This window comes from Acomys minous (genome assembly GCF_964271855.1).
Source record: "Acomys minous genome assembly, chromosome: 2".
Taxonomy (NCBI): Eukaryota; Metazoa; Chordata; class Mammalia; order Rodentia; family Muridae; genus Acomys; species Acomys minous.
Genome location: NC_140484.1, coordinates 122,292,253 through 122,317,817, shown reverse-complemented (window position 1 = coordinate 122,317,817; position 25,565 = coordinate 122,292,253). Strand labels below are relative to the sequence as shown.

General features: G+C 42.8%; 1 protein-coding gene across 1 annotated transcript in view; it reads left to right on the top strand.

Annotated features, from left to right (window-relative positions):
• The first annotated feature begins 1,226 nt into the window (after positions 1-1,226).
• The window catches only part of TMEM135 (transmembrane protein 135), a 165,254-nt gene continuing 140,915 nt past the window's right edge, over positions 1,227-25,565 (top strand). Inside the window, exon 1 of the mRNA XM_084759687.1 lies at positions 1,227-1,567. Coding sequence (XP_084615813.1) covers positions 1,427-1,567 — 141 coding nt within the window. The 5' untranslated portion in view covers positions 1,227-1,426. The remainder of the gene's footprint in view (positions 1,568-25,565) is intronic.

Sequence of the window (25,565 nt, the reverse complement as noted above, 5' to 3'; positions counted from 1 at the left end):
CTGCCATTTTCCCAAGCTGACACCATGCTACACAAATGTTAGCTGATTCCTTTGCACAGGACTACTTAGACATTTCTTCCTCCGTTCCTTATAGAAAAAGGCAAGGTCTCTTGATGCAGTCCTAAGCTGGTCTCAAATTCACTGTATAGCTCAGGCTGGCCTTCAACTCCAGGAACCTTCTGTATAGCCTCCTACGTGCTAGTATTACAGGTGTGTGTTGCCAAGAACAGCCTGAGAAGATGTTAGCCTTCTTTCCCCCCTTTCTCTGGCCCTTTTGGCTCGGTGTGTGGATGTCATGTGAGTGAAATGGTCATTTTATAATCAGCACAGCAATCCAAGGTGACAGCTGGCAGGGTAACCTGTGAAAAGTCTGTGATGGTATATAATATATATGGGTCAGGCGTTTGTCAGAGAGCTCACAACAATCTTATCTGTTTACTGCCTGTCGTCTAGATCTCTAGTTTCATGACAGCAGAAACACGTATTTTTCAATTCTGTGTCTCCAAGGCTTCAAACAGGGCTTGGGAAATAGTAAATATTGTAGAAGGAAGTGGGTGACGATGAGGGACTGGTCTAATGGTTACACATTCCTGTTTTAAAAAGTACAGAATTTAGAAGTCCCCAAGAAAGCAGGCTATTATAAACAAGGAAATGGACAATGGGCAGGTAGTCGGCCACCGCCTTCAATCTTAGGTCAAGACCTCTAGTCAGGCAGGAGTCTTACTGCACTACTGCTTCCTTCACTATGTGCCACGCTAGCGTGATTAGCACCTGGCAAGGACTCTGTTGACAGGACTTCTCAGTCAATAGGGTCTGGCCAGGTCTCTCACTACTGCCTTTCTTCATATGGAATGTATTTGAACACAGCCAAATTAGCATTTTCAAGGCTTGACAGGCACAAACGTTGTGGGCTCTGTTGCAACCACAGGTAGTCTTAGGCGAACACTTGGGAGATCTCGGAGAACAGTGGAGCACGCTCCTCCAGCTCCCAGCAAAGACATCGAATCCCTTTGTTCCACTGTCCTCTGCTCTACTTGGCTGGGCTTTGAAAGGATGCCGGTGCTCTGAGCAACAGAGCCTGACCCTGGCGCGACCCACTGTCGCGTTCCCGCGCCTGCGTTCCCGGGTCTCACTCACTCTGGCTGATGGCGAAGGCGCCGGTTCCTCCGCGCGCCCGCCCGCCCACCCGCGGGAGCGCGCACGCACCGCCCCTCCCGCCTCCGTCGTGCGCGTCCCGCCCCCTCGCGCTGCCATACGCGGGCGGGCCAACATCCGAGGACTCTGGCCTCGAGTAACCCGCTCCCTTGACCTTTCCGCACCCCGCACGCCGAAGCCTGAGCGGCGTCTGCCCTGTCGTTGCGTATCCGCTGCCCACGCCGAGCCCCGCAGCCCCCAAGACACGCGCAGCTGCAGCCCGCCGCTCGTCATGGCGGCCCTCAGCAAGTCCATCCCTCATAGCTGTTACGAGATCGGCCACACTTGGCACCCCTCCTGCCGGGTCTCCTTCCTGCAGATCACTTGGGGAGCCCTGGAGGAGTCCCTCAAGATCTACGCACCCCTGTACCTGGTGAGAGGGCTGACGCGTGTGCAGGGCCCCCCGGGGTGCTTTGCTGGTGGCTCAGATTTAGGGGTGGTGGGAGGCCCCGGGGGAGTCCTTGGCGGAAGGAAGGAGGGGGAGGGGACCCCTAGGGCGAGCTGTCACTGGACGCCTGTTGCTAGGATGGGGTTTTGCCCTAGACTTAAAGGGTCCTGGGCCTGACACTTGAGAACCTGGATCCAGGGACTTTGTGATGGAGCGTCCTCAGTGCGTGCCCACAAGTCTCCTCAGTCTCCTTTACCACCTCCTTTCCCCTTTCTCACCCCAAGTTTCCACAGCCACAGATCTTGTCTCAGTTTGAGGTGACAGAGGTGTTACTTGATTGATTGTTCATTCGGAGGTTCCCAGAGTAGATTCCTGGTTTGAGATCTTGTGTGATGATTTCGAACCATTGAAGATGTTTTTAGGAGATCTGATAAGTCACTGAGGTTATTTTCTTACATAGGTTTACATGTAGGGCAGTTTATAGAGAGTATTTGGAAACCTACCTGTAATACTGAGAACAGATGAAGATATTTTCTCCTAAAGAGTGCCACTGTTTTCTTCAGTAACCACATCATTGGCATTAAAGATCGATTATTTGGCCACTGAAGTCCATTGCTATTTTTTTTTAATCTGTTGAAGTCTGTATACTAAGAAGGTAGACATCATATTTAGTATGTTTCCTAAAAGTTCATTCAATATTCAATGAATGATCCATTCTTACTTCTCATTGAAATAATAATTTGGGCCTATGGCATCTTTGAAAGTATTATTATTAATGCCGGCAATTTATGGAAAAGTCTAATTAGTAATTACTAACAGAACACAGGAAAAGATAGATTGTAGAAGCCACGTTCCATTTTTATGGTATAGACTGATGTATCCCCTCCTTTAATGTATTTTAAGACAATCCCAGGCATCATGTTAGGATGGGGTTTCTGATTCAGTACGTCATGGGGGAGCCTGGGGAGTGTGTTTCTGATAAACTCTAAAGTAGTGGATATACTGGGGGAAACCAGCTTTATATATCTAGGAAGGCTCTAGAGTAGACTTTATCTATATCTATGCACACATTTTCCCGGAGACTGCTGTTACTGGCGTTTCTATTATGACTTGTTGCCCAACCTTTGATTTATATTTATTACAGTGGTGATATTATTTTGCTGTTGCTGGAGTTCTAGCCTGTTGCACTTTCAAGGCAAGAGTTCTGCTGGTGAACTCTGCCCCAGATTGCTTTAAACACCTACAAATACACTGTGCTCTTGAACAGCTGTACGGAAACGTTGTTCCTAGGCTGGGGACTTAGCTCAGTGGTAGAGTCTTTGCGTAGCACATGCAGGGTTCAGTGTTCTGACTGCTTGCCATGCCCCCTCCCACCTCCCATACCTAACAAAGCAAAGGAAAACAAAACTAATCCAGGCAATTTGTTCAGAGATTGCTTTTGATTTCAAGAATTAGGAACTACGTGGGGGAGAGTGTTTACACTAAGTAATTCCTCCTGAGATCTGCAGCATCATCCATCCATCCATCCATCCATCTGACACAGATTTGTGGAACGCCTGGCATTTGATATATCTACAGCATAGACAATTTATTGATTCTGTTCTGTGAGGGGAATTTAGAGAGGCAACTAGAGCAGAGATTCTCCTGCGCTCGCCTCGGTGAGGATCAGGAGAGGGCTTGTTTTACTATACAGTTTCACCTGGATTAAATTCTTCTTGAGAGGAAATGCCCTGTCCCGTGTTGATGTTTATCAGTGGCTGTGAAATGAAATTAGTGAGGGCTGACTCGTATTTTAGTTTAAGTGAAATAGTGATTAGAACATGTTAGCCAATTTCAGACAGTAAAGCTAAGCAATGGAATTTGACTTTGGCCTTGATGTAGGTGTGTATGTGTGTGTGTATGTGTGTGTGTGTGTGTGTGTGTGTGTGTGTGTGTGTGTGTGCACGCGTGCGCCTAAGTAGAGCACATAGTCTCACTGTACTTTTTGTAGGAGTTCTGTAGTTGCTGATTTTCATGTCAGCTGTATCAGTTACTAATTGACTTTATGCACATATGCATTTTTGGGCACGTGTGAGAATGAGGTAAGATAATGCACTGGTGTTGTCCCACTTTTTTTTTTTCCTCCTCTTTCCTCCTCCTCTACCTTTCAGTCCTGAGATTGCAGCTGTGCACCACCATGCATGGTTTATGCAGTGCTACTGTCAAGCTCAGAGCTCTCTGCGTACTAGGTAGACATGCCACCGACTATCCCTAGCTCATAATGTGTCTTGAATATGTATTTTTTTTCTTTCTTCCCTCTCCAGTGGCACTTAGGAGTGAATTTCACTGCGAGTTAGAGTTAGTGGAATTTCGCCTTGGTGTTGAAAATAAGATTGGACATTGATCCGCGGTGTAAATGTACAGAGTAACTATCAATAGAGAGAGAGAGAGAGAGAGAGAGAGAGATGTGCATTGTCTAAAACAGAAGGTCGGTCTGTAGTTCGAAACTATAATTCTTACTGAATGTTCTGTGTTTGCTTCTTCACACATTTTATCCTATAGAGCTGTGACTCCATCTGAAGATTATCCCCACTTCATGCATAAGCAAACAGAAAATTAGAGAAATTAATGTTGCTTTATAAGCTTTTAGGGTAGTAAGGAAAAAAAAAAGGATAGGATTATGGCCTTATTTTATGATCCAGTGTCAGACCAAAGATCTCTTTCATTCTCTCTCTCTCTCTCTCCTCCCCCCACGCCACCCCCCACCTTAAGGAAGTTACAGGAACACGTGCTGCATAAGGCTAAGGAATCCTGTAGCATTCACTGTATTGAGTTGGAAGGACAGTTAGGAGTTGATGTAGTTGCTTCACCTAATGGTTGAGGGAGCTAGAAATCCCATGGAATCCCACCTGTGCTTCACTAGCAGTGTGAGCTGAAGGGGGAGAAAATCTCTATTTTGCTAAAAGATAATTTCCTAAGTTTTAGGGCCGTTGTTTGAACTTGGAGTGCGATGGCATTGTGTAGGAATAGCAGCTGACGTAGTAGGCCCCCGATGCTGTGGATTTGCTACTGAGATGTGGCCTTTTGATGTCTCCCTCTCCCAGTGCGGCAGGCAGCTTCTACGCAGAACCAGCACGATTGGAAGTTCTGAATGAATTTAGGGATGAATGAATAGATTTTAGGATAGTCCAGGAGTAGGACGGTATTTGGCATACTTGCTAGAGCAAAGGAAAGGGCAGTTTGAGAAGCATATCACTAGAAGAATAAACAGGAAAAAAAAGATGGAGGATTTTGGGACAGGACAGCCTGAGGACCTGCTGATATTTATAGGGTTATAAATTATGTGGAAAGTGTTGCCTTCATTGCAAGAAATGGAGATGTTTGAAGGGCAGGTGGCTTGCCTGGAAGACTTGATAAGGAGTATATTCTGGAACCTGTAAAATGGGCCTTACATTATTTCCCTTTAATTTGAAAAGTGAGTTAATCTAGCGGATTCTGTCCTTCCCTCGCGGTATTCCCTTGTTCGGTGCATTTGCCCTCATGCTTCTTTTCACTGTAGAACTTACCTTCTCCCTAAAACATTTTTGAAAATATAGATACACTATTTTTTATTCTGATGAACAGTTGATAATTCAATTATAAAGGGATTTAAAATGCCAATTTTGATTGAGTGATTAATACAGTCCACTGATAGATAAAGAGAATGAAATGTTTCAGAAAGCTACAGCAAATCATTTCACAGTTCTGTGCAATCATACATGCTCCCTCCCGTGAGAGCTCGATCATGTTAAATGTTCTTACTTGACAACCCTGAAACCATTTAAACCTCAGTATTACCCATGATTCACCAAGAACTGTTGGTAATAAGGACTATCTTTCTTATATAAATATATTGCCACAGATGATTTTATCTTAGAAAGTATGGAGTCCATAAAGACAGACCCAAACTAAAAAGATGAGACTCAACATAAACCAAATCTGGGTCTGCGCCTGTGCGTATGCATGACTTTAAACATACGTAGGCATTCAGTCTTAGCCCACTTTGTGATAATGATGTCTTAAATTTTTTCCTGACACCAAACGAAGCATGCATTTTATTGAGACAACCTGCCTCCAGAAAACTATGTTTATTGTTCTTATTCCTTATCTTTAAGTTTCTTACTCACTTTTTTCTTTTCTGTTAACACTCACAGAAATGGGTTGAGTTTCTAGCATTTTAGAAGTAGGATTATGTTCCTGCAAGTGCTGTCTACTTGACTTTTTCATTTCCTATTTGTAACCATGGGTGCAGAGAAGACTAGATATTCTATAGATACATGCTAAGTTCATTTGATCAATGCTGAAGTTTAACTCTGATTTGTGTGTGTGTGTGTGTGTTCATTTTTAGCCTCGAAAATACATCCAGAGACTAGTGGGCTATTCAAGTTGCCTAGTACTCTTGTATCAGGACCCACCTGACCTTTCATGGCCATTGGTCTTATTCTTATTCTTTGTTTGGAAATGGGAACCCCAGCGTTCACATTCAGTGCGCATGTCTTTACGGTTTTATGCCTTGGTGAATTTATCAGTATGTAGTGCCCTTTGTCTCTTCTGATTAGTGCTGGCTTGCTGACTAGTTCATCCCATGTCAGAATAGCCACCAGAACCAAGTCACCAGCTTGGCTTTGGTTTCCATTCACATCACAGATTGACCCATATGTCAACTCTCAGTCTATGGGTGTCCTTTCCAAGTGGGAAAGTTTCTCAGGGACAACACATAATCTGATATTATGTATGTATTTAACCCTGTCACCTGGTCTATGTCTCTTTCCTGGGGAGTTGAGGTGATTTGCACTTACCCTTGTTCCTGAGAGAGTTTTTGTGATTGGCTGAATGACTTGTCCTTTTCTTTCTCTTTCTGGTATTAGGGGTTTGTTGTTTTACTTACTGTGTAGGACACAATGGATTACTTGCCGGTTTTATGGAATCTATCATCATTTCCTTGTTAATTTAAAACAGTAGCTTTGTTGGCAGTTGTTTACTTTTAGGGCATGAAATGCATTGCACTATTTTTTCCTGGTTTTTAGGGTTGCTAATGGATGATTTGAGGTGAGCATGCGTTTGTGGGGGACCTGGTGTTCTTCCCTTACAGCTTTAATGGTGTTTCCTTGCGCTTTTGATGTGCTGATTATAATACTGTGGAGGGGTGCTTCTCCTGTCCTGTACAAGTAGTGTTCTAGATGCCTTGTGTTTTGTGTCTGTTGTTTCTGTGGATTGGGCGGGACATGTGCCCTGGGGTAGATTCTGTAGGCTGTTAGCTTTTGTTTCTCTCTCTTACCTGCTTGGATTCTTAGGTTTGGTGTGTTGATTTTCTCTCAGAGCTCCTGGGCACTGTGGTCATTTTGTTGTCAGTAGTCTATCATAGATGCTTTGTTGAGTTTCCGGATGATGTTACCCATTGTTTTAATGATTCATTGAATTTTCCATTTTCCCAATCATATATCCTTTAAATTTTCAACTTCCTGTTCCATTTTTGCTGGCTTTGCTTCTATATTGCTTGCTTCCCCTTCTCAGTGCTCAGTTGATTTCTCCTCCTTCTCCGCCTTCTTTTTGCCTTGCTTTCTTTTTGAGGTCATTTTTCATTTTTACTAGCAAACATTTGAGAACTTCATTGGCCTTTTACTTTCTTCAGTATCTTTGAATGCAGCTGTTGAGAAACTATGACCTTGGGGACGAATACTGATGCCGTGTGCGCTGTTACTTGTGTGTTTGTTGGTTTAGGCATCTCTTCCTATTTCATTTGAGGATCTTCTTAACGGGCAAACTACTCCCGAGGGCTCTCCCCAATGCTACTGCGAGAGAAGACAAACTGTTGTAGTACCAGCATCACCAAATTGTATGAGATACAGAAGTGCACCTAAAACCAATTAGAGCCTACTACCATATTGCCAGTTACCATAAAAAGAAAATGGTGGGCTATGCAGTTAAAGTGTATTTGAGATAAATATAAAAATAATAAGTAGATCAGGTAAATTCAGGCAACAGGGAGGGAGGAAAATGAAGGGGAGTCAAGATTTAGTAAGCAAGAAGAAAAGAAAGTTAGTGTGAAGAAAAGGAAGAGAACGAGAGATTAGAAAAAAAAAGAGAGAAAAAAATCCCTAATAATGAGAACATTCCTAACTAATCTTAGATCAATGCAAGAAGGAATAAAAATACAAGCATCAAAGCTAAAACCACCACAACAAAGACACCTCAGACCAATAAGGAATAGGCCATAGTAGAAAAGAGGTAAAAGAGAGCCTTCAAAGAAGAAAGAAAGAAAGAAAAAAGTTCAATCATTAAAAAAGCATATGAATATAGTTATATAGTTTTATGAAGGATAGTAAAAAACAATAACATAAAACCTGTCTTAAAAACATGCCAACATTATTTTGGAAAAAAAAAAGATGCACATGGGACCCCAAAAAGATGATAAGTATATTGGAAAGAGCTCCATCTGTGTCCTTAGTGTTGAGGATGCTGGGTGTAGTAAGGGCCTGGGTTGCGTCAGTTGAATTTGTTGAGTCCTTACCATTAACATGACTTATGCTGGTGCTGAGCCTGTTTGGAGAAGTGTGTGCTAGCCACAGGTGGTCCTCTCTCTTTTGTCTCCCAGGGGCTTCTGCTGACCACAGTCAGCCTTGTAGTCTGTGGGCTGGGCAGGTCCTTGCAGCCTATTGAAACTTCAGTTGTAACCTGGCATGGCCAGTGTTCCAGGTGAGACTGTTCTGAGTTGCTAGGGACTCAGGCAAGCAACCAGCAATCACAAGAGCTCGCCTTGCATTCATCACTCTACTGGCCCTTTAGGTTGCTCCAATTCCACAGCTGTGAGCCACACAGCAGTTAGCTTGAACCAGACATTGACAGACTACCAGACCGCAGGCTCCGAGCTCTTATAGGCTAGAGTAACTCTCAGCCGAGGAGATTTGTTTCAGGCTCTTAAGTAGATTTTCCAGATAAATTCCACCTGAGCCAGTCTTGCAGCTGCCAACTGTTTTTGGCTTTGTCAGCATCCAAACCCTCTTGCTTTTTATACCTGTCTTTCCAGGTAGTGTCTCAACATAGAGCTGTGATTCTCACCTTGTGAGTTAGGACTTTTTTGGAGTGCATCACATATCAGATGCCCTGCATTTCAGATATTTAACATCGTAACACAGCAAAATTACAGTTAGGAAATTGAAATGAAGTAGTTGTGTAGTTGGGGGGTCACCACACCACGAGGAGCCTGTATTAAAGGGTCACAGCATTAGGAAGGTTGAGAACCACTGCCCTAGAATATGGTAGGTTAAATTCAGGATCTGAGATTGGTGATGGGTTCTTGTTCTCAGGACCCCAGGTTAACTCAGTTTTAAATAACTGATTCCTTCCAAGATGGCACCTAGCCGGGACACTTAGCTAGGGCAGTGCCCCTTCACTTCCGACTTGTTCCTCTGCAGTGGTCATTGTCTCACCAAGACTGTGTCGGAGACTTGTTTGCTTTGGCTTTGCTGTGGGCGGGGCCATGCAGCTCTTTTCACCTTAGCTGCTTGGTGGCTTTATTTTCCCTATGGTGCCTCAGCTCCCTGACCAGGGAACTCCACAGCAGGAGCCCCGTGTAGGCGGCTCCTTTTCAGACAGCACCTTTCCTTTTCTCCATATTTTCCAACTGACTCTTATTCATTGTTGGAATTTCTGAAGCTCTTCCTTTTCTTTTTGGAACATAGCTGCACTCCCCCCCCCCTTTTTATTTATTTTCTTATCCTGATACATCTCCTTCACTGGGTCACACAGATGGAGCTTTTATTACTTATCTTATCCCAGGTCTTCTACCATTCTTTGTAATAGTAATCTCTGCCTTTTTCCAATTTGTGAAAAGATTGATGTTCACTCAAGTTCATGTGTAATGCTTAATATTCTTACATATTTTATAATTTCTGCTAACAACACATATTGAAATAGGCTTTTAGAAATTATAGTTTAGGGCTGGAGGGATGGCTCCGCGGCTGAGAGCACCTGCAGCTCTTGCAGAGCGCTCGTGTTCAGATTCTAGCAGCTGCATCTGCTTGGTGGCTCGCAACCACCCGTACCTCTTCTGGCCCTCTCAGGCACTCATGAGTTCATAATCGTACCCTGACATATGCGTACACATAATATAAACACAAAATTTTATTTTGTATCTTGGATGTTAGCTGTTACTTCACATTCAAAGTAAACGTGGTGCATTCCTCAGCACCTGCACACTCTAGAGACCATTGTAAACTGTGCACGCCAGACAAAAGTTAAGGGAAGCACAGTGCCCCCTTTAAAATGCATACTTGCACACTGGGAGTGTTAATGCACTTAAGATATGTTCACTAAGAAGGAAAAGTTGTTTATTAACCATTTTAAATTACATTTTTTTTCTAGGCAGCCTCCTTCAGCACCTCCTGACCACTGTGCTAGAAAGCTCCTTTGTTGAGTCAAAGTGCATATACACTTTTGCACTTTGGGGAATGAATAATTTAAAGTGTGTTTCCACTCTTAGATACATAGGTCTCTCTTCAGAATATGAACATGCTTGCTCAGTATTTGCTTGAACTATAGTATCTAACAAATCTGATATTAAAATCTCCTAAGTCTGACTAAGCCCAGGTCATTATTTTTAGGCTTTTAGGTAATATTTAACCAAGAATTGGAATTTGTAGGAATAAAAAACATTTCATTGAACATCCAGTTACTTTGCAAAAGGTCTGAAAGCCACCAACTATGAAGAAACTAGCTCGGCGATACGAACCAAGTTTTTAAAACCCGTGGCTTAGCGTAATTTCTATATATAAATAAGACCAGCATGAGTGCTTTGGTAATAGGCTTTTTATTTTATTATTTTTTATTTTTTTGAGACAGGGACCCTATATGTAGTCCTGGCTGGCTTGTAACTCACTGTGTAGTTTGCACTGGCTTTGAACTCACAGAAACCCACATGTTTGCATCTGGAGTACTGGAATTAAAGGTGTATGTTATCAAACTTGGCTATAATAAGCTTTTTTTTTAAAATTATAAACAAAACTAATCAAAGATTCCTGAAGTCATTAAATAATAAAAACAGTCACAGGTTTAGTTTATCTGACTTTAGGAGATGGAGTCGTAAACTGACCTTGCTTGACGTCTCATTCACAGCTGTGAGGGCCTTATTTTATCTCTGGCTCTTCCTTAAGTATTCCATGCTTTGTTACTACTCATTTGGAAATGGAACAATGTCTTGGTGTTTTGTTTTTTTTTTCTTTTAAATGATGAACATATTTATTAATGTGCCACTTTGACTCCCTTGACCTTGTTTTCCTGTGTGACTTGTTATCCTTTTTCTGATGTGTTGAGTACAAAGTACAACTGCCAACATACCACTTCCAGTTGAGAGCCCTGGCCCTGCTATTGCAGTAAATGCTTTCTCAATCCAGCCTTTCCCTTATCAGCCGTCAGTGTAGCTGGCCTGCTCCGTAGGTCAGGGATGAAATTAACACGTATTGGAATCCATATTCTAAATGATGCTGTAGTGCCCCTGCATGTTTTGGAGCTAGCAGCTTCTTAGTAGAACAAGTATTTGGTTGATTAAAAGACCCTTAGAAGGCCTTTAAATCTTTCTTATATCAGCCAGGGACAGAGTCAGTCCTTTGTTCATCCTAGCTTGATGCCTGGCTTGGTGGCCAAAGCTGTCTTATGCCTAGGACTCAAAAATCAAATCAAATCCAGTCCAGGCAGTGCAGTGTGGGAGGAGGAAGACAGATGGAGACCTGTGGAGCACCATGCCATCCACAGACCTGCCCTCTAGTGCACAACGCAGGCGGGCCATAGACACCCACTTGCCGACACTCCACACAGCAAGGATGGAGGGTGTTCCCCAGGGGACCACCAGCCGCATAGCAAGCCTGCAGTGGGAGCCATCACAAGGAGCAAGTATGCGTTGGTCAGATGGGAGAGAAAGAGAAATGGAGCATTTTGAGCATTTTGAAGAGAGAAGGATCTGGAAACTCAAGGATGGAGAGGAGTAGTAGCCTGTTGTGAGTGATCAGCTGCCCCACTTGAGGCTGTGGTGAGGTCCCAGCCCGAGCCATGCCTGAGGGCCATGTCTTAGTCCATGGCTACACAGAGGCAGGCTCATATAGTCACTAGAGAACACGGGGACATCCTCAGGTGGGGCAGCCGCCAGGGACCACGTGGATGTCCACAGCTTGTGCATAACTGGCCCTGCTCCTCAATGGATGCTGTGCTTTAGAGAGCTTGTCCTACCTCTCACCAAAGCATGCCTTCAATGGGTCCTGTGCCTTGCTCAGGCAGCACAGTGGAGCTTACCCTGGTGGCAGAGGTGTGGGTAAGCCAGCCCTGTGGGTGACAGCAAAGGAGATCTGGCCCTGACACTGGTCTCCCATGAGGTGGTAAAGGTGCAGGGTGATGTCTTACCTCCTAGCTCCTCAACACCTGTGGCAGCTGGGAGGGCTAGCTCTGGGTCATGAGAATGGATTAGCTGATTCTGCCCCTTGTTAACTGCAGCACTTGGGAGAGTGGGCCCTGCACAGAGTCTGGGTAGCACATGGGCGACATAGTAAATCTGTTCCTGGTAGAGGGAGTGCAGGTGAGCCAGCCCCTTGGGCGAGAGTGTGGGAGAGCTGGCCCAGCCACTAGTCCTGGTGGTGTGGATAAGGGAGAGCAGGCAGGCTGACCAGCTCAGCTACAATCCAGGGCCAGATCCAGGACTCTGAAGTGGCCCACCCCAAAATCTATATCATCTTTAAACAGTTGGGACCTGCGAAAGGGCCAGCCCTACTGATCCAAAGCTGCAGTATCTCCATGACACAGGGCAACAACAGGGTAACCAGGAGGAGTCCCAGTGAGGATCCAATAATGATGGTGCCACAGAAGCCAGGGATCTTGAATCAGGCCAGGGACTCATTGTAATGAACATTTGCAAGTGAAGATGTGTGGACAGAGGGGTATACTGTGGGACACGTTGTGCCGTAGTACAGCCTTCAGGATGAAATGGTTTCTATGCTATTTGTTTGGTTTTGAGTGTTTTATTTTGGGAATGGTTTGCAAGGGTGAAGGTATGAGAGGTGTATGATGTGAAACTCACAAAGAATCCATAATAATCATAAACATAATCATAATCATAATAGTAAAAGCATTTTGAACTTCTGTTTTTCTACACTCCTAAAAGGTAAATTGAGGTTTTAGGCAAAGTAGTAAAGTCTAAGAAGTAACCATTTTTCAATCTTTTATGTATGAGTATTTGAGTGTGTACATGTGTATGCTTATGTGTGAGTACAGGCACATGCTTTTTATAAGTCACAGGAAGGCCAGAGGACAACCTTGGGTTTCAGTCTTTTCCTTCCATGTTGTTTGAGGCAAGGTCCCTTGTGCCTCACTGTCCACACCATGCTGTCATTGAGCTGCTGAGGCATTGCCCGTCTCTGCCCCTCATCTTGCCGCAAGAATGCTTGGATTGCAGACATTCACGACTGCACCCAGTATTTTGTAGGTTGTGGGCATCAGATCATCATGCCTATGTGACAATCACTTTACCTGGTCCCTGAGCATCTTTTAGAACTTCTTTTTCCCTCAGTTCTTTCCATTTTTACGTTCACTCGTGATTAGCTTTCATATATTTTTTTTCCTTCCTGTTTGGGTAAGTATTCTGTTACATTGTTTAAAAATAGTTAAAGATGTTGTATAGCAGCCTCTGGGGACTGCTGACTCGACTCCACCCAAACATCAACCTGCCTCCCTACCTCTCATCCATCTACTCATGTAGTGTACTGTGATTGAACTCAGGGCCTCAGGCATGCAAGGCAAGCACTCTGCCACTGGGCTACTTCCCCACGTTAGACGATGACTTGGTTGGTACTGTTTAGTCAGTACACACCCGAATGTCTGTGATGTCTTCCGGTGCACATACCTATCTTCCTGGGTGTGGACCCTTGGTTTGCTTGTGTCCGTTTGTTGGTCAGAGCGTTAATGCACATCGTCAGTCTCATTGTTCCTACTGTATCAACAGGAGTGAACACAGATGCCTTCTGTTTCTCATCTGAGTTAAGATCCTTATTGAGAAGGCATTAGTAGAATATTACTGGAAGGGCATGTGGAATGTCAGCCTGGAGAGTTCTGGTTAGAGTTGCAGTCCTGCACAGCATGCTGCCCAGTAAAGGCCGAAGTGACACTACTATGTTTTCAAGGTTGTCCCTGTGGTGCCGGGAACGTTGTCTATTCAGTTTAGGAGGGTAATGGGTGCCGGGCTTGCCCTGAATCTTTTCTTGATTGTACTTTGTCTCAATACTATATCTTAGGCACATTTCCAGGCCATCTTTAAAGTTTTCTTTCCCTTCTGTATTCATTTGAAGGCAGAGGAGAGGGAGGGTGTTAGAGGAAAGCACTGTGAGGCTTCCTGACCACCGTTACAGCTTTTCTTTTCTAGCAGACAGTTAGGGAGCTCTTTGAAGATCATCCCTCACACAGTTAATGAGCTGTCCTAGTTTTTTGCTTAATTTTTATTTTATCAAATATACATATATATATATATATTATGTGTGTGTGTTTGTGTGTCTGTCTGTCTGTCTGTCTGTCTGTCTGTGTGCCATGGCATTTGTGTGGAGGTCAGAGGAGGAGAACGTTTGGGAATTGATTCTTTCACCCTGTATATTGAATTTGGGTCATCAAGCTTGGTGGTAAGTACTGCTGAGCCATCTCTTTGGCCCTTATTTGGTTTTTAAAAATAAGTTGGTTGCCTTTATCTGATGAGGCTGTGCACTGTGATACATTGGCTGTTCAGTTTTACATGATCTGAGGGCTTTTTTCCCCCACTATGCAATAGTGTGATTTCCACCTATATAAATAGAGAATAATCACACTTTCATTACTTCATGGCTTGCTGTGGGACACTTCTGGAATACTGTGTAAGTGAAATCTGTGAAAACTGTCAAAAGATATTTAAATATATGTGGTATAGGACTTGGTTTACCATTTTTCTTTTGAGAAATTTGCATTTACCTTTTAAAGCTTGTAATTTTAACCTTACAAATAGGAATGTTGGAAGTTATTCAGATGCATTCCCTCTTGAAGGGAAGCAGTGTGTGTGTGTGTGTGTGTGTCTTGTGTATACTTGGCCTTTTTTATGGATGGATCTGTTTCTGGGATTCAGTAAAATATGGATTGAAAAAACAGTTATGAGGTGCAGAAGACATTTTTGCCATCAAGACCCTGTATAATATAGCTTATACCTTGCAGATCTGTGAAAGATTCTTCCGCCTTCCAGTAGGACATGGATCTTTGGAGGGACATTGAAGTTCCAAATTATTTCATTCTGACCTGGCACCCGAGCCTTATGTCCTTTTCAGAGGGCTAAATGCTTTCAGGCTTAGAGTTCCCTCAGTCTTAACTGCCCTGCTATTGCTGAAAAGTCTCAAGTCCAAAGTTTCCTCTGAGGCTCAAGGCATGAACTGTGGGCCTCCACAATGTGAAAAACAAGGTTATCGGCTTCCAAGATACACATTCCTACTCCAAAAGGGAGGTGTTCAGGAATAAACTGCAGGCATCAGACCAGAGCAAGACTAGATCTCAGAACAGAGGGCATCACATCTTAGCTCCGTATCTGGCGTCTGCTCTGTCCCAGCTAGCTAATTTGAAAAGCACAAAGATTATTCCAATAGTTTTGGGCTTTACCTCCTTGGTCACTTGGCCCTACTATTTTTGGTCCTCTGGGTAGGCAGGCAGTATAGATCCTCTCAAGGGCATGGACAGCCCCACCCTGACAGCCATTCTGGCTGCTGTCTGCACGCCCCGTGCAGCTTTTCTTGGCAGATACGCTGTATTTCAGGTACTCCATCTTCCTGGAGCCTCCAATGCAGCCTTGGCTTCACGCATCTCTCCACACAGAGCTTTGTCAGAATGATGACCATAGTTCTGCTACATGCTGCTGGCTTCCCCGGTTTCTTCTGAAACTTTGTTTGAAGCCATGTGACTCCGTAATCCTCACATCTTACATGTCTGAAAAATCAGTGTCGTATGGGCAACACCGTGGTCTGTTGGAAGCCCAAGCTGTAATACTGTGCCCATTTTCTTCCTTGACCCACAGCTGCCTCTGCATTCATGCTAGTTATGCACAGGACAGTTCCCACGGCAGTTCTGGTCTCAACCAAAAGTCCTGGAAACAGACCTCTCTTGTGCACTTTTGAGCTTGTGATGGCGTGGGTGGTGTCCTGCTTAATTCTGAGATGTTCTCAAGGTATTTTCATCCTATTTGCTAGGACGCAAAGTACTTGGCTTCTTTATTAAAAAAATGTAGAAAAGTTTTTATTTTTATTTTATGTGTATGGGTGTTTGGCATTCTCGTATGTCTGTGCACCATGTGTGTGCAGTGTCATATAAATGCTGGGAATTGAACCTGGGACCTCTGGAAGAGCAGCCAGTGACTTTACCTACTAATTCATCTCCCCAGCTCCTACTTGGCTTCTTTTATTTTTATTTTTATTTTTATTTTTATTTTTATTTTTATTTTTATTTGGCTGTGTATGTATGTGCCCCATAGAAGCACGCACTAATCTTTGCTTACACCATTCTATGCTTTTTTCCTCACCTCTGCCTCCTAATTTCTTTTCGTATTCCTTCAACAAACCAACTCCATGGTCCTGTGTACATTGTCTAGGCACGGACACAGCTCCAGTCCTACTTCGTGGTGGCAGTTTTTCTGTGTGTGAGTTTTGCATCACTATAATAAAACTCCCAGTCACTCAGCTTAAGATGAAGAAAGGCTTATTTTGTGTTGTGTTTTTGGGGTTTCAGTGAAAGGCTTGCTGGCCTCTGTTCATTTTGGGCCTCTCATTAGGCAGCAAATGCATCATGGTGGGTAGGTGTCAGAGGACACTTCTCATGTGATGGCAGTCGGAAGCAGAGAGGGGATTAGAAGGAGCTGTGTCCTATGTTCTTAAAAGCATACCTCAGTAGCCTTTGACTGGGTCTTGTATCTTAATGTTTCCATGCTCCCTAAATATGCGAGAGGCTGGAGGGTGGAGCCTCTAACATGGCTTTGGAGGACATTTAAGACACCGTAGTAATCTGAAAGATACCCTTGCCATTTTCTTTAAAGCATTTGTTCTCAAAAAGGGACAGCTTTACCTGTAGAGAGATGTTTGCCAATGTCTGCAGATTGTTTGTTTTGGTTTTCAGAACAAGAGGATGCTGTTGGCATCTTGTGACATTAGAAAGGAGGGGACAGAGACAATATTAATCTTACAATGCATAGGATATCTCCTAAAACATCAGCCTGGCCACACATGTCAGTACTGTAGAATTGTTGAGAAATCTTGCTTTAAAGAAACCCATTTACTAGTGATTACTTTAAGAATAGATACAACAAAAAAATCTGTTACTGTAAACTATTTTATGTTTCCAAAAAAACCAGACTTGTTTACATCTAGAAATAGAGGTATTTAGAAGAGATAATAATTAACCTCTGGGCTAAAAATGAATGCTAATTTACAGCTTGGTACTAATTCAGGATAAGGCTGTGATTAGCCCCTTTGAGAGTCAATTAGATTTGACCATAGTACATGGTCAAAGTCTGCAATGTCAACACTGATTGGTATACTATCTCTATGGAAAGTATATGATACTCATCTCATGGGAATCAAAAGTGAAAAACAAGGGAATATAAATTCATAAAGTGAAGTGCATATGGCCTTGATGGATGTTAGGCAGTGCTAGTGTGTAGGCAGGTACTTTGAGCGCATGGAGGTGTATTGTCTACAGTGCCTACACTTTGAGAGGCCAAGGCTATACTGAGACCTTCTTAGAGGTAAAGCACCTGGAGAGGAACTTTGAAATTTGGACGTGACCTCACAATTTAGTCTCTCCTCCCTGTGTATTTAGTGCCGTTTGGCGTGGTCCACATTGGCCCTTCATGAGCTCGCTCAGGCTGTCACCACTCCTTGACACCTGCTCGTAATGTTCACACAGGTGTTTGGTTATGTCTTAGATGTTTTACTATCTTATGGTTTTGGAACTTAGCTCTGAGCTCCATCTCGGAGGACTTTTTGTGTGTAGTATGAGAGCTCTGTTAATTGTGTCTGCACTTGATGATACCTGATGTTTCCAGTATAATTTATTTTAACAAATAACAAAATCACCACAGTTTTTGAAGTGGATAAAGGAACCCACTGTGTTATTTAATTTAACCTCTTTATTATTGACTGATTTATATTTTTTAAAAAAGTTTTTTATGCATATGAGTTTTTTGCCTGCATGTATGGATGTGTGTACAGTGTCACTGGATGATAGAAGAGGGAATCGTATCACCTGGACCTCGAGTTACAGACAGTTGTAAATTGCCTTGTGGGTCCTGGGAACAAAGCCCAGGTCTTTTGTGTGAGTAGCACATGCTGTTAACCTTTGAGCCATTGCTCTAGTCTTTTAACCTCTTTTTTTTAAGAAATGAGGAAATTGAACTCTTAAAGAGGAAGAAAACGAGGATCCTCCATACAGATTATTATAGAGTGGAAACTAAAAGTCAAATATGATTTTTTTGTTATATCTTTGTGGTTATTGCTGTTTTCTAGTCCTATTTTTAATAACAAACGATCCTCACTTTCTTATACTTAGGCCCTTTCCTGTTACTATAAATTGTATCACATTTTCTATTAAAATTTTTATTATAATTTATTCAGATTACATCTGAATTGTTATCCCTGCACTTGTATCGTCCTGTTCCTCCCTCCCTCCCTCTTCTACCCTATTCCTCTCCCTTAGGTCTATGACAGAAGGGGACCTCCTTCCCCATCATATGGTCACAGCCTACCAGGTCTCATCAGGATAGCCTGCTTTCCCTTCTTCTGTGTGCTGCCAGGCCTCCCAACCAAGGGGAAGTGAGCATATCGGGGGCACCAGGGTTCATGTCAGAGGCAGTCCCTGCTCTCTCTACAACTGTGGAGAATGAACTGTCGATTGGCTAGATCTGAACAGGGGTCTAAGTTTATTGCATGGATTGTCCTTGGTTAGTCTAGCAGTGTGTGCAGGACCTCTTGGGTCTGGATTTGTCAGCCTTGATGATCTTCTTGTGGGGCTCCTGGACCCTCTGGGTCCTTCTGTTTCCCCCCTTTCTTCTATGCCACTCTCACCTGGAATCAGGCAGAGAGTCCCAGCATCTGTACTGATCCCCCACTGAGTGGAGACTTTCAGAGGACATCTATGTTGGGCTAATAATTCACTTCTAAGTGAGTATATACCATACATGTCTTTCTGAGTCTGTTTTATCTCACTTAGAATGATCATTTTTAGTTTCATCCATTTGTCTTCAGATTTCAACATCTTCTTGTTTTTAATATCTGAGTAGTATTCCATTGTGTAAATGTACTACAATTTCCTTATGCATTCTTCTGTTGAGGGACATCTGGGTTGTTTCCAGATTCTGGTTATTAACGAATAAGGCTAATATGACCATAGTTGAGCAAATGTCCTTGTTACGTGGTGGAGCATCTTTCAGGTACATGCCCAGGAGTGGTATAGCTGGGTCTTCAGGTAGCACTATTCCCAATTTTCTGAGAAAGCGTCAGATTGATATCCAAAGTGATTGTACACATTTGCACTCCCACCAGCAATGGAAGAGTGTTCCCCTTTCTCCGCATCCTTGCCAACATGTGCTATCACTTGAGTTTTGATCTTAGCCATGCTGATGGGTGTAAGATGGAATCTCAGAGTGGTTTTGATTTGTATTTCCCTGATGACTAAGGACTTTGATCATTTCTTTAAGTGCTTCTCAGCCATTTGTTTTTCCTCTGTTGAGAATTCCCTGTTTAGCTCTGTACCCCATTTCTTAATTGGGTTATTTGGTTTGGTGGTGTTTAATTTCTAGGCCCCCTTGGGTGTAGATCTTTATGTATTTTGGATATTAGCCCTTTATTGGATGTATGGTTGGTGAAGATCTTCCCCCAGTCTGTAGGCTTTCGTTTTGTTCTGTTGACGGAGTCTTTTTCCTTACAGAAGCTTTTCAGTATCATGAGGTCCCATTTATTAAGTGTTGGTCTTAGAGCCTGAGCTATTTGTGTTCTGATAAATTACAACACATTTTATGTAGAATGCCTGTAATATGTGATGGCAAAAAGAAGAAAATTAAATTAGCAATTTATACACAACTTAGTGATAATAATGCATTGCATTTTTATATTTGTGATATATGACTTTTACTATTTTGCAGTTTTTTTCCTTTTATAGGTCTTATTTTAGATATCATTAGTCTTCTAAAAATATTACATGAATATAAATAAGTGTTTTTATATAGTTTAGCCATAATTTTATGATAAACTTGTTTTCAGCTAAAGTTCTAGATGAACACTGAAAAGTGCACAAGAAATTAGCATAGAGTTATTGCATCAGAACATATGAATGTTGTAAAGGTCTCTCATATAAGAAATGATGCTTCTGAAAGTGTTTGATGATGTCACACCTGACTATGATGGTTTTAAAAGTGACCACAAGACTAGCCCATTAGCACAGATGCTGGTATATTGTTTGCTTAGACGGGGGTTTAAGCTGTTCATCCTGTAGCATGCTGTGTGCATCCAGAGAGCAGAGTGCTGCATGCTGGGAAACAGTTGTGATCACTCTGCCTGCACTCCGGGCTTCTCCTGGACACAGACCACTCAAAGAATCAATGTCTCAGCTGCTTGTAAGCCCTGACTGTAAGCTCTGGACAATGGCACAATGGTGATAAAGTCCTGATTTCTTGAGCTTGTGTCAGGTTTTCCTCTCTCTCAACAGTCTACAGCTTGCTTTTACCAGCATTGTACAGATGGAAATCTCCCCATCTTACTGTTAGTGAACATTTAGATTGTACTGGTATGTGGGCTTGAGCAGATGCTAGAGAATAGTCTATTGATAGAGAGAAGGTGTATGCTCTGAGCATATACTCAGGATCAGTAGTCATGAGAGCAGATGTAAGCTTAGATGTGGTCCATATTATTCAACAGTTTTCCACAGGACCTGGACAATTTTTACAATAGCCTCAGCAATGTGTATGGACAGTAGTTGTGCCCCATTCCTACCAGCACTGCCTATGGCCTTTCATTTTCATGACTTTGGGTTCTTCCCTGATGGTAGTGAGAAGTGTTTTTAAGTACACTTCTGAAAACAAAGTAGTCTCCTTACTCTGAGGTAAATGTAGATTCACATACAACTTAAAGAAATGACAGTGATTCCATGAGCTTTATATCCCATTTCTCCCAATCCCCTGGCCAGACAGCAGCCAGAGCAGAACATACGAAAGAAGACAGCTCAGTTGGTAAAGGGCTTAGCTCATAAACAGGAGGACCTAAGCGGGGTGATGATCCCAGCACTCCGGTGGCAGAGGCAAGTAGATCTCTGTGAGTTCGAGGACAGCCTGGTATACAAAGTGAGTTACAGGATAGCCAAAGCTGCATAGTGAGACCCTGTCTCAAAAGTATGAAACAAACAAACAAACAGGCAGGAAGCCTTGAGTTTGAATTGTTCACACTCACATGAACTGCTGTCCGTGGAGCTTTGTGTCTGTAATAACAGTGACTGGGAGGCAGAGACAGGAGGACTCTGGGGACTCAGTGGCCAGCCAGTATAGGTTCAGTGAGAGACCCTCAGCAAGGTAGATGGAGATTGAGAAGAGGCATCAGACATCAACCTCTGGCACACAGATGTGTTAGTGGGAGTTTAAAAAATGTGTGTGTGTGTGTGTGTGTGTGTGTGTGTTGCCGTTTCTCTCTTAACCCACCTAGCACCCAAATAATTGAGACTAGACTAATATATTTGCTTAATAAGCTTTACAGCACAAGTGAGCAATGTTGCTCTATTCTTCCAATCCTCTAAACTAATCTGGTTTCATCCCAGTATAAATCTCAGAGATACTTGGACTTTATGGCTTTCTCTGCTCCTGCTGTTCTCTCCTCATGGCTCCTGGACCTCTCCTGTGGCTGAATCCCCTACTTCCTCCCCCTGTCTTCCCCTCCACTGGCTGGCAGGAACTTCACCCCCATTCTCTTCCCTGCTCAGCTGTTGGCTATAAGCTGCCTTATTGGGATATCAGGTGACAGCTGAGGAGCGAAAGTTTTTATACAACATTGAAACAGATTCTCAGAACAAGGATTGAAAACAGATATGGGGGGCACAGAAATCAGCATTTGAATCTTTACAGAGCATACAATAATATTATGTGTACATAAATGTATATAGAGACAGAGACACAAAGACACAGAATAGGAAATGGAGGTTGGTTAAGTGGTGAAGAACACTGACTGCTCTTCCAGAAGACCTGGATTGGATTCCTAGCACACACACAAGGACTGGACACGTTCTTCTTGCCTGCTTGGGCACTGCATGCATTTGATATACAGATTATGTACAAAATCTGTAAATAAAGACCAATACACATGAAAAAAAAAAGACACTGAACAATTTTGCCAGGGCAAGCCTTCTTGCCTGATTGGGCACTGCGTGCATTTGATGCACAGATTATGTATAAAATCTGTACATAAAGACCAATACACATGGAAAAAAAGGACACTGAACAATTTTGCCAGGGAAAGTATCCTTGAGTTTGCCCTTTTATAGCTGTACATTAATCTTCTTATCCTTCTTTGGTTTCCATCAGCCAGTGAGTTATTTATTTCTATACTTGGTCTTCTGAACAGTGTTATACAAGTGGAGGTGCACAGCATGTGGTCCTTTGAAATTGGCCTTTTCCTCTTAGCATAGGTTGTTTATTGTGTTGTGCCTTTTTTCCTTTTAAAAATGTATGCTTTCAAATTTCAAATGTGTTTTCTTATTTAGGGTTATTCTTGCTTTAATCAAACACCAGGACTAAAAGCAAGATGGGGAGGAAAAGGTTTATTTGGTATACACTTCCACATAGTGGTCTATGATTGACGGAAGTCAGGGCAGGAACTCCAAACAGGGCAGGAATCTGGAGGCAGGAGCTGATGCAGAGGCCATGGAGAGGTGCTGCTTACTGGTTTGCTTGCCATAGCTTTGTCAGCCTGCTCTCTTATAGAACCCGGGACCACCAGCCCAGGGATGGCACCACCCACGATGGGCTGGACTTTCCCCATTAATTGCTAATTTAGACAATGCCCTACAGACCGATCTTATGAGGGCATTTTTTTCAATTGAGGTTCCCTCCTTTCTGACAGCTCTAGCTTGTGTCAAGATGACATAAAACTAGCCAGCACACATGTCTCCATCCAACTTCCCCCTTTCTCTACAACATGTCTCCAACTTCCCTGTCAACTTCATGTAGTTTAAAAAAACAAAAAATTAAAAACCTACTAACCTCAATTAGTATCGCTCTTATTATACTCATGTGTATGGCATCATCCACCGGGGTGTGGGCAGCTTACTAATGGTCATCTGTAACATTAAAGAAAAATACCCCTTCATTCCCTCAGTAGCCGTTAGCCTCTCAGCTAAGGGCAAGACATTGGCAGCCCCTTGCTCCTCCATGCTGGACTGGTTAAAGCTCTTGATCTTGTGACTGTCTTGTGTGGACAACCAGCCACAGCTGCTGTGAGCTTTTGTGTGTGACAGTTATGCTGTGTCTGGATCCTCTCTCTTGCATGATGTTTCTTGAACTTTCAAGGGGGAGAGGGACCTGATGTTTAATGTGGCTGACTGCTCACAGTTGTGCGTTCTCAGCATCTGAGCAGTTAATGAGCACTGTATTAACCACTACCCTGTGCAACAAGAAGCTTCCCTCAGCAACACTGAGAGCAGTGATTTGTGCCTTTTTCCCCACCTGGGTAGTAGTTAGTTCATAGACTTGTCACAGTTTGTTAAACCACCCACCTGTTGAAGAACATCTGGTTTTATAATTTGACAGTTGTGAGCAAAGCTGTTCTAAATATTTGTACACAAGTGTCATGGTAGCGTGAATTTTCATTTCTTGGATATAAACAAATATCTAGGACAGCAATTACTACTTGGATGCCGGTTGCTTGATTAGTTTTTCAGCAAATCGCCAATGTGTCTTTATCATACCATGTTTCTACCAGCAACAAATGAGTGCCCAGGTTGTCTATCGTTGCTAGTGGTTGGTATTGTCATTGTGTGTTGTGTATTTTTATGGTGTGTGCAGCACGTGTGTGTGTGTGTGTGTGTGTGTGTGTGTGTGAGAGAGAGAGAGAGAGAGAGAGACACACACACACACACACACAGAGATACAGAGAGAAGATAGAGAGACAGAGAGAGAGAGCGTGAGTGAGCGCAAGCTCTTGTTCTCACCAGTGCATATACATACAGAGCCTAAAGTCTATGTCGGGTGTCTTCCTCTGTCACCTCTCCACCTTACTTTTTTTTTTTTTTAAATTGAGCTTGAAGTGCTCTATTTCAGCTTGACTGGCTGCCTACTTGGGGAGCCCAGGAAATCTACCTGTCTCTGCCTTTCCGCGCTGGGGTTACAGATGTACAACACTGGTGCAGTGTGTTTTACGTGGATGCTGGAATCTGAGCTCAGGTCTTCATGCTTGCATAGAGAACACTTTACCCCAGAGCCATCTCCCCAATCCTGCCATTTTTCTTTTTAGCCATTCTAATAGTTGTATAATGATAGCTCATTGTAATTTTAATTAACATTTCCTTAATCATTTGCTGGTATTTATGTATTCTATCCTGAAAATGTCTCTTCCTATCTTGAATAATTGGATTGTATTTTTATTGATATATATACACACACATACATACATATACCAATGAATAGATGTGATATATATATGTGATAGTCTTTAATTAGATGTGGACTTTCTATGTTCTCCTATTCTGTAGCACATCTGGTGTTCTTCTGATTGGTCTTCCATCAAGAGGTGAAATCCAAATTATCAAGTATTCCTTTTATTTTTAGTGTAATTCTAAAAACTCTTGTTCCCCCAAAAAACATTTGTAACTTTTTTTGTTATATGATGTCTGTGATCCATTTAGAATTACTTTTTGCACTAAATAAGAAACCTAGTTTACTATCCTCCTTTCTTGTTCTAACTTGCAGATGGCCCTTACTTTCAGCACTGCCTATTGAAAAGACTTTCTTTCCTTTGTGGAATTGTTTTGTGCCTTTATAAAAATTAGCAGTATTTGGACAAACGTCTTGGTTCTGTCTTGTACTCTAATCATCTGTTTATCTGCATTGTCAGTATTGTGCAGTCAGGGTCAGTAGCTACTTTTTCTGGTTATTATTTATTTTTATCCATAGCAATTCTACTTCCTTTGCTTTCTGTGTAAATTACAGAACAGTCTGTTTTGGTTTACAGAGATCACTCTAGTAGTGTGATAGGAGTTGTGTTGGATCTGCATTCAACAGAGGGGAACAGTTGACACCTAATTCATGAACATGGCATGTGCAGTAGCTTGGGGTTTGAATCACCCCAGTGGTCCCTGTGTTGAAGACTCAGTTCTCTGACTGGAGTGCTATTGGGAGACGGAGGAAGGTGTAATGGGGCACATGGAGGGAAGTTAGCTCATTTGGGGCCATTGAAGAGAACACTGGGACCTTGGCCCCTTCTTGTTTCTCTCCCTCTCTTCTTGGCTGCCTCATGTTTCCGTTCTAATATATTGCCTTACAACACACAAAGGCCACAGAACCAGCTCTTGGGTAGAGACCTCTGAAACCATGAGCTGCAACCTCTTCTCCTGGTGAGCTGTGTAATATAGGTGCCTTGTCACAGTTAGGAGAAGCTGAGGAATAGCGTGTCTCTTGTTTGCTCATGTTTCATCATCAGCACCTTCTTTCTCTAGCTTAGTATTCCCACACTGCATATTATGGTTTGTTATTTACCCCCCACCCCCAGACTTTTATATTCCTTGAAGATAGGATTGGCCTCCCTTTTCCTGTTTTCTTTATATGGAGGGTGGTTTCGTCGTAATAGGAGAGACGGTCAGTTTCAGAGACTTCATGGGTGAAATAAGACCTTAGAAGAGGCCATTGGATTTGCTGGTCTCCAGCTTCAGGAATTGTTATCTCTAGAAAGATGTGGGATGAATG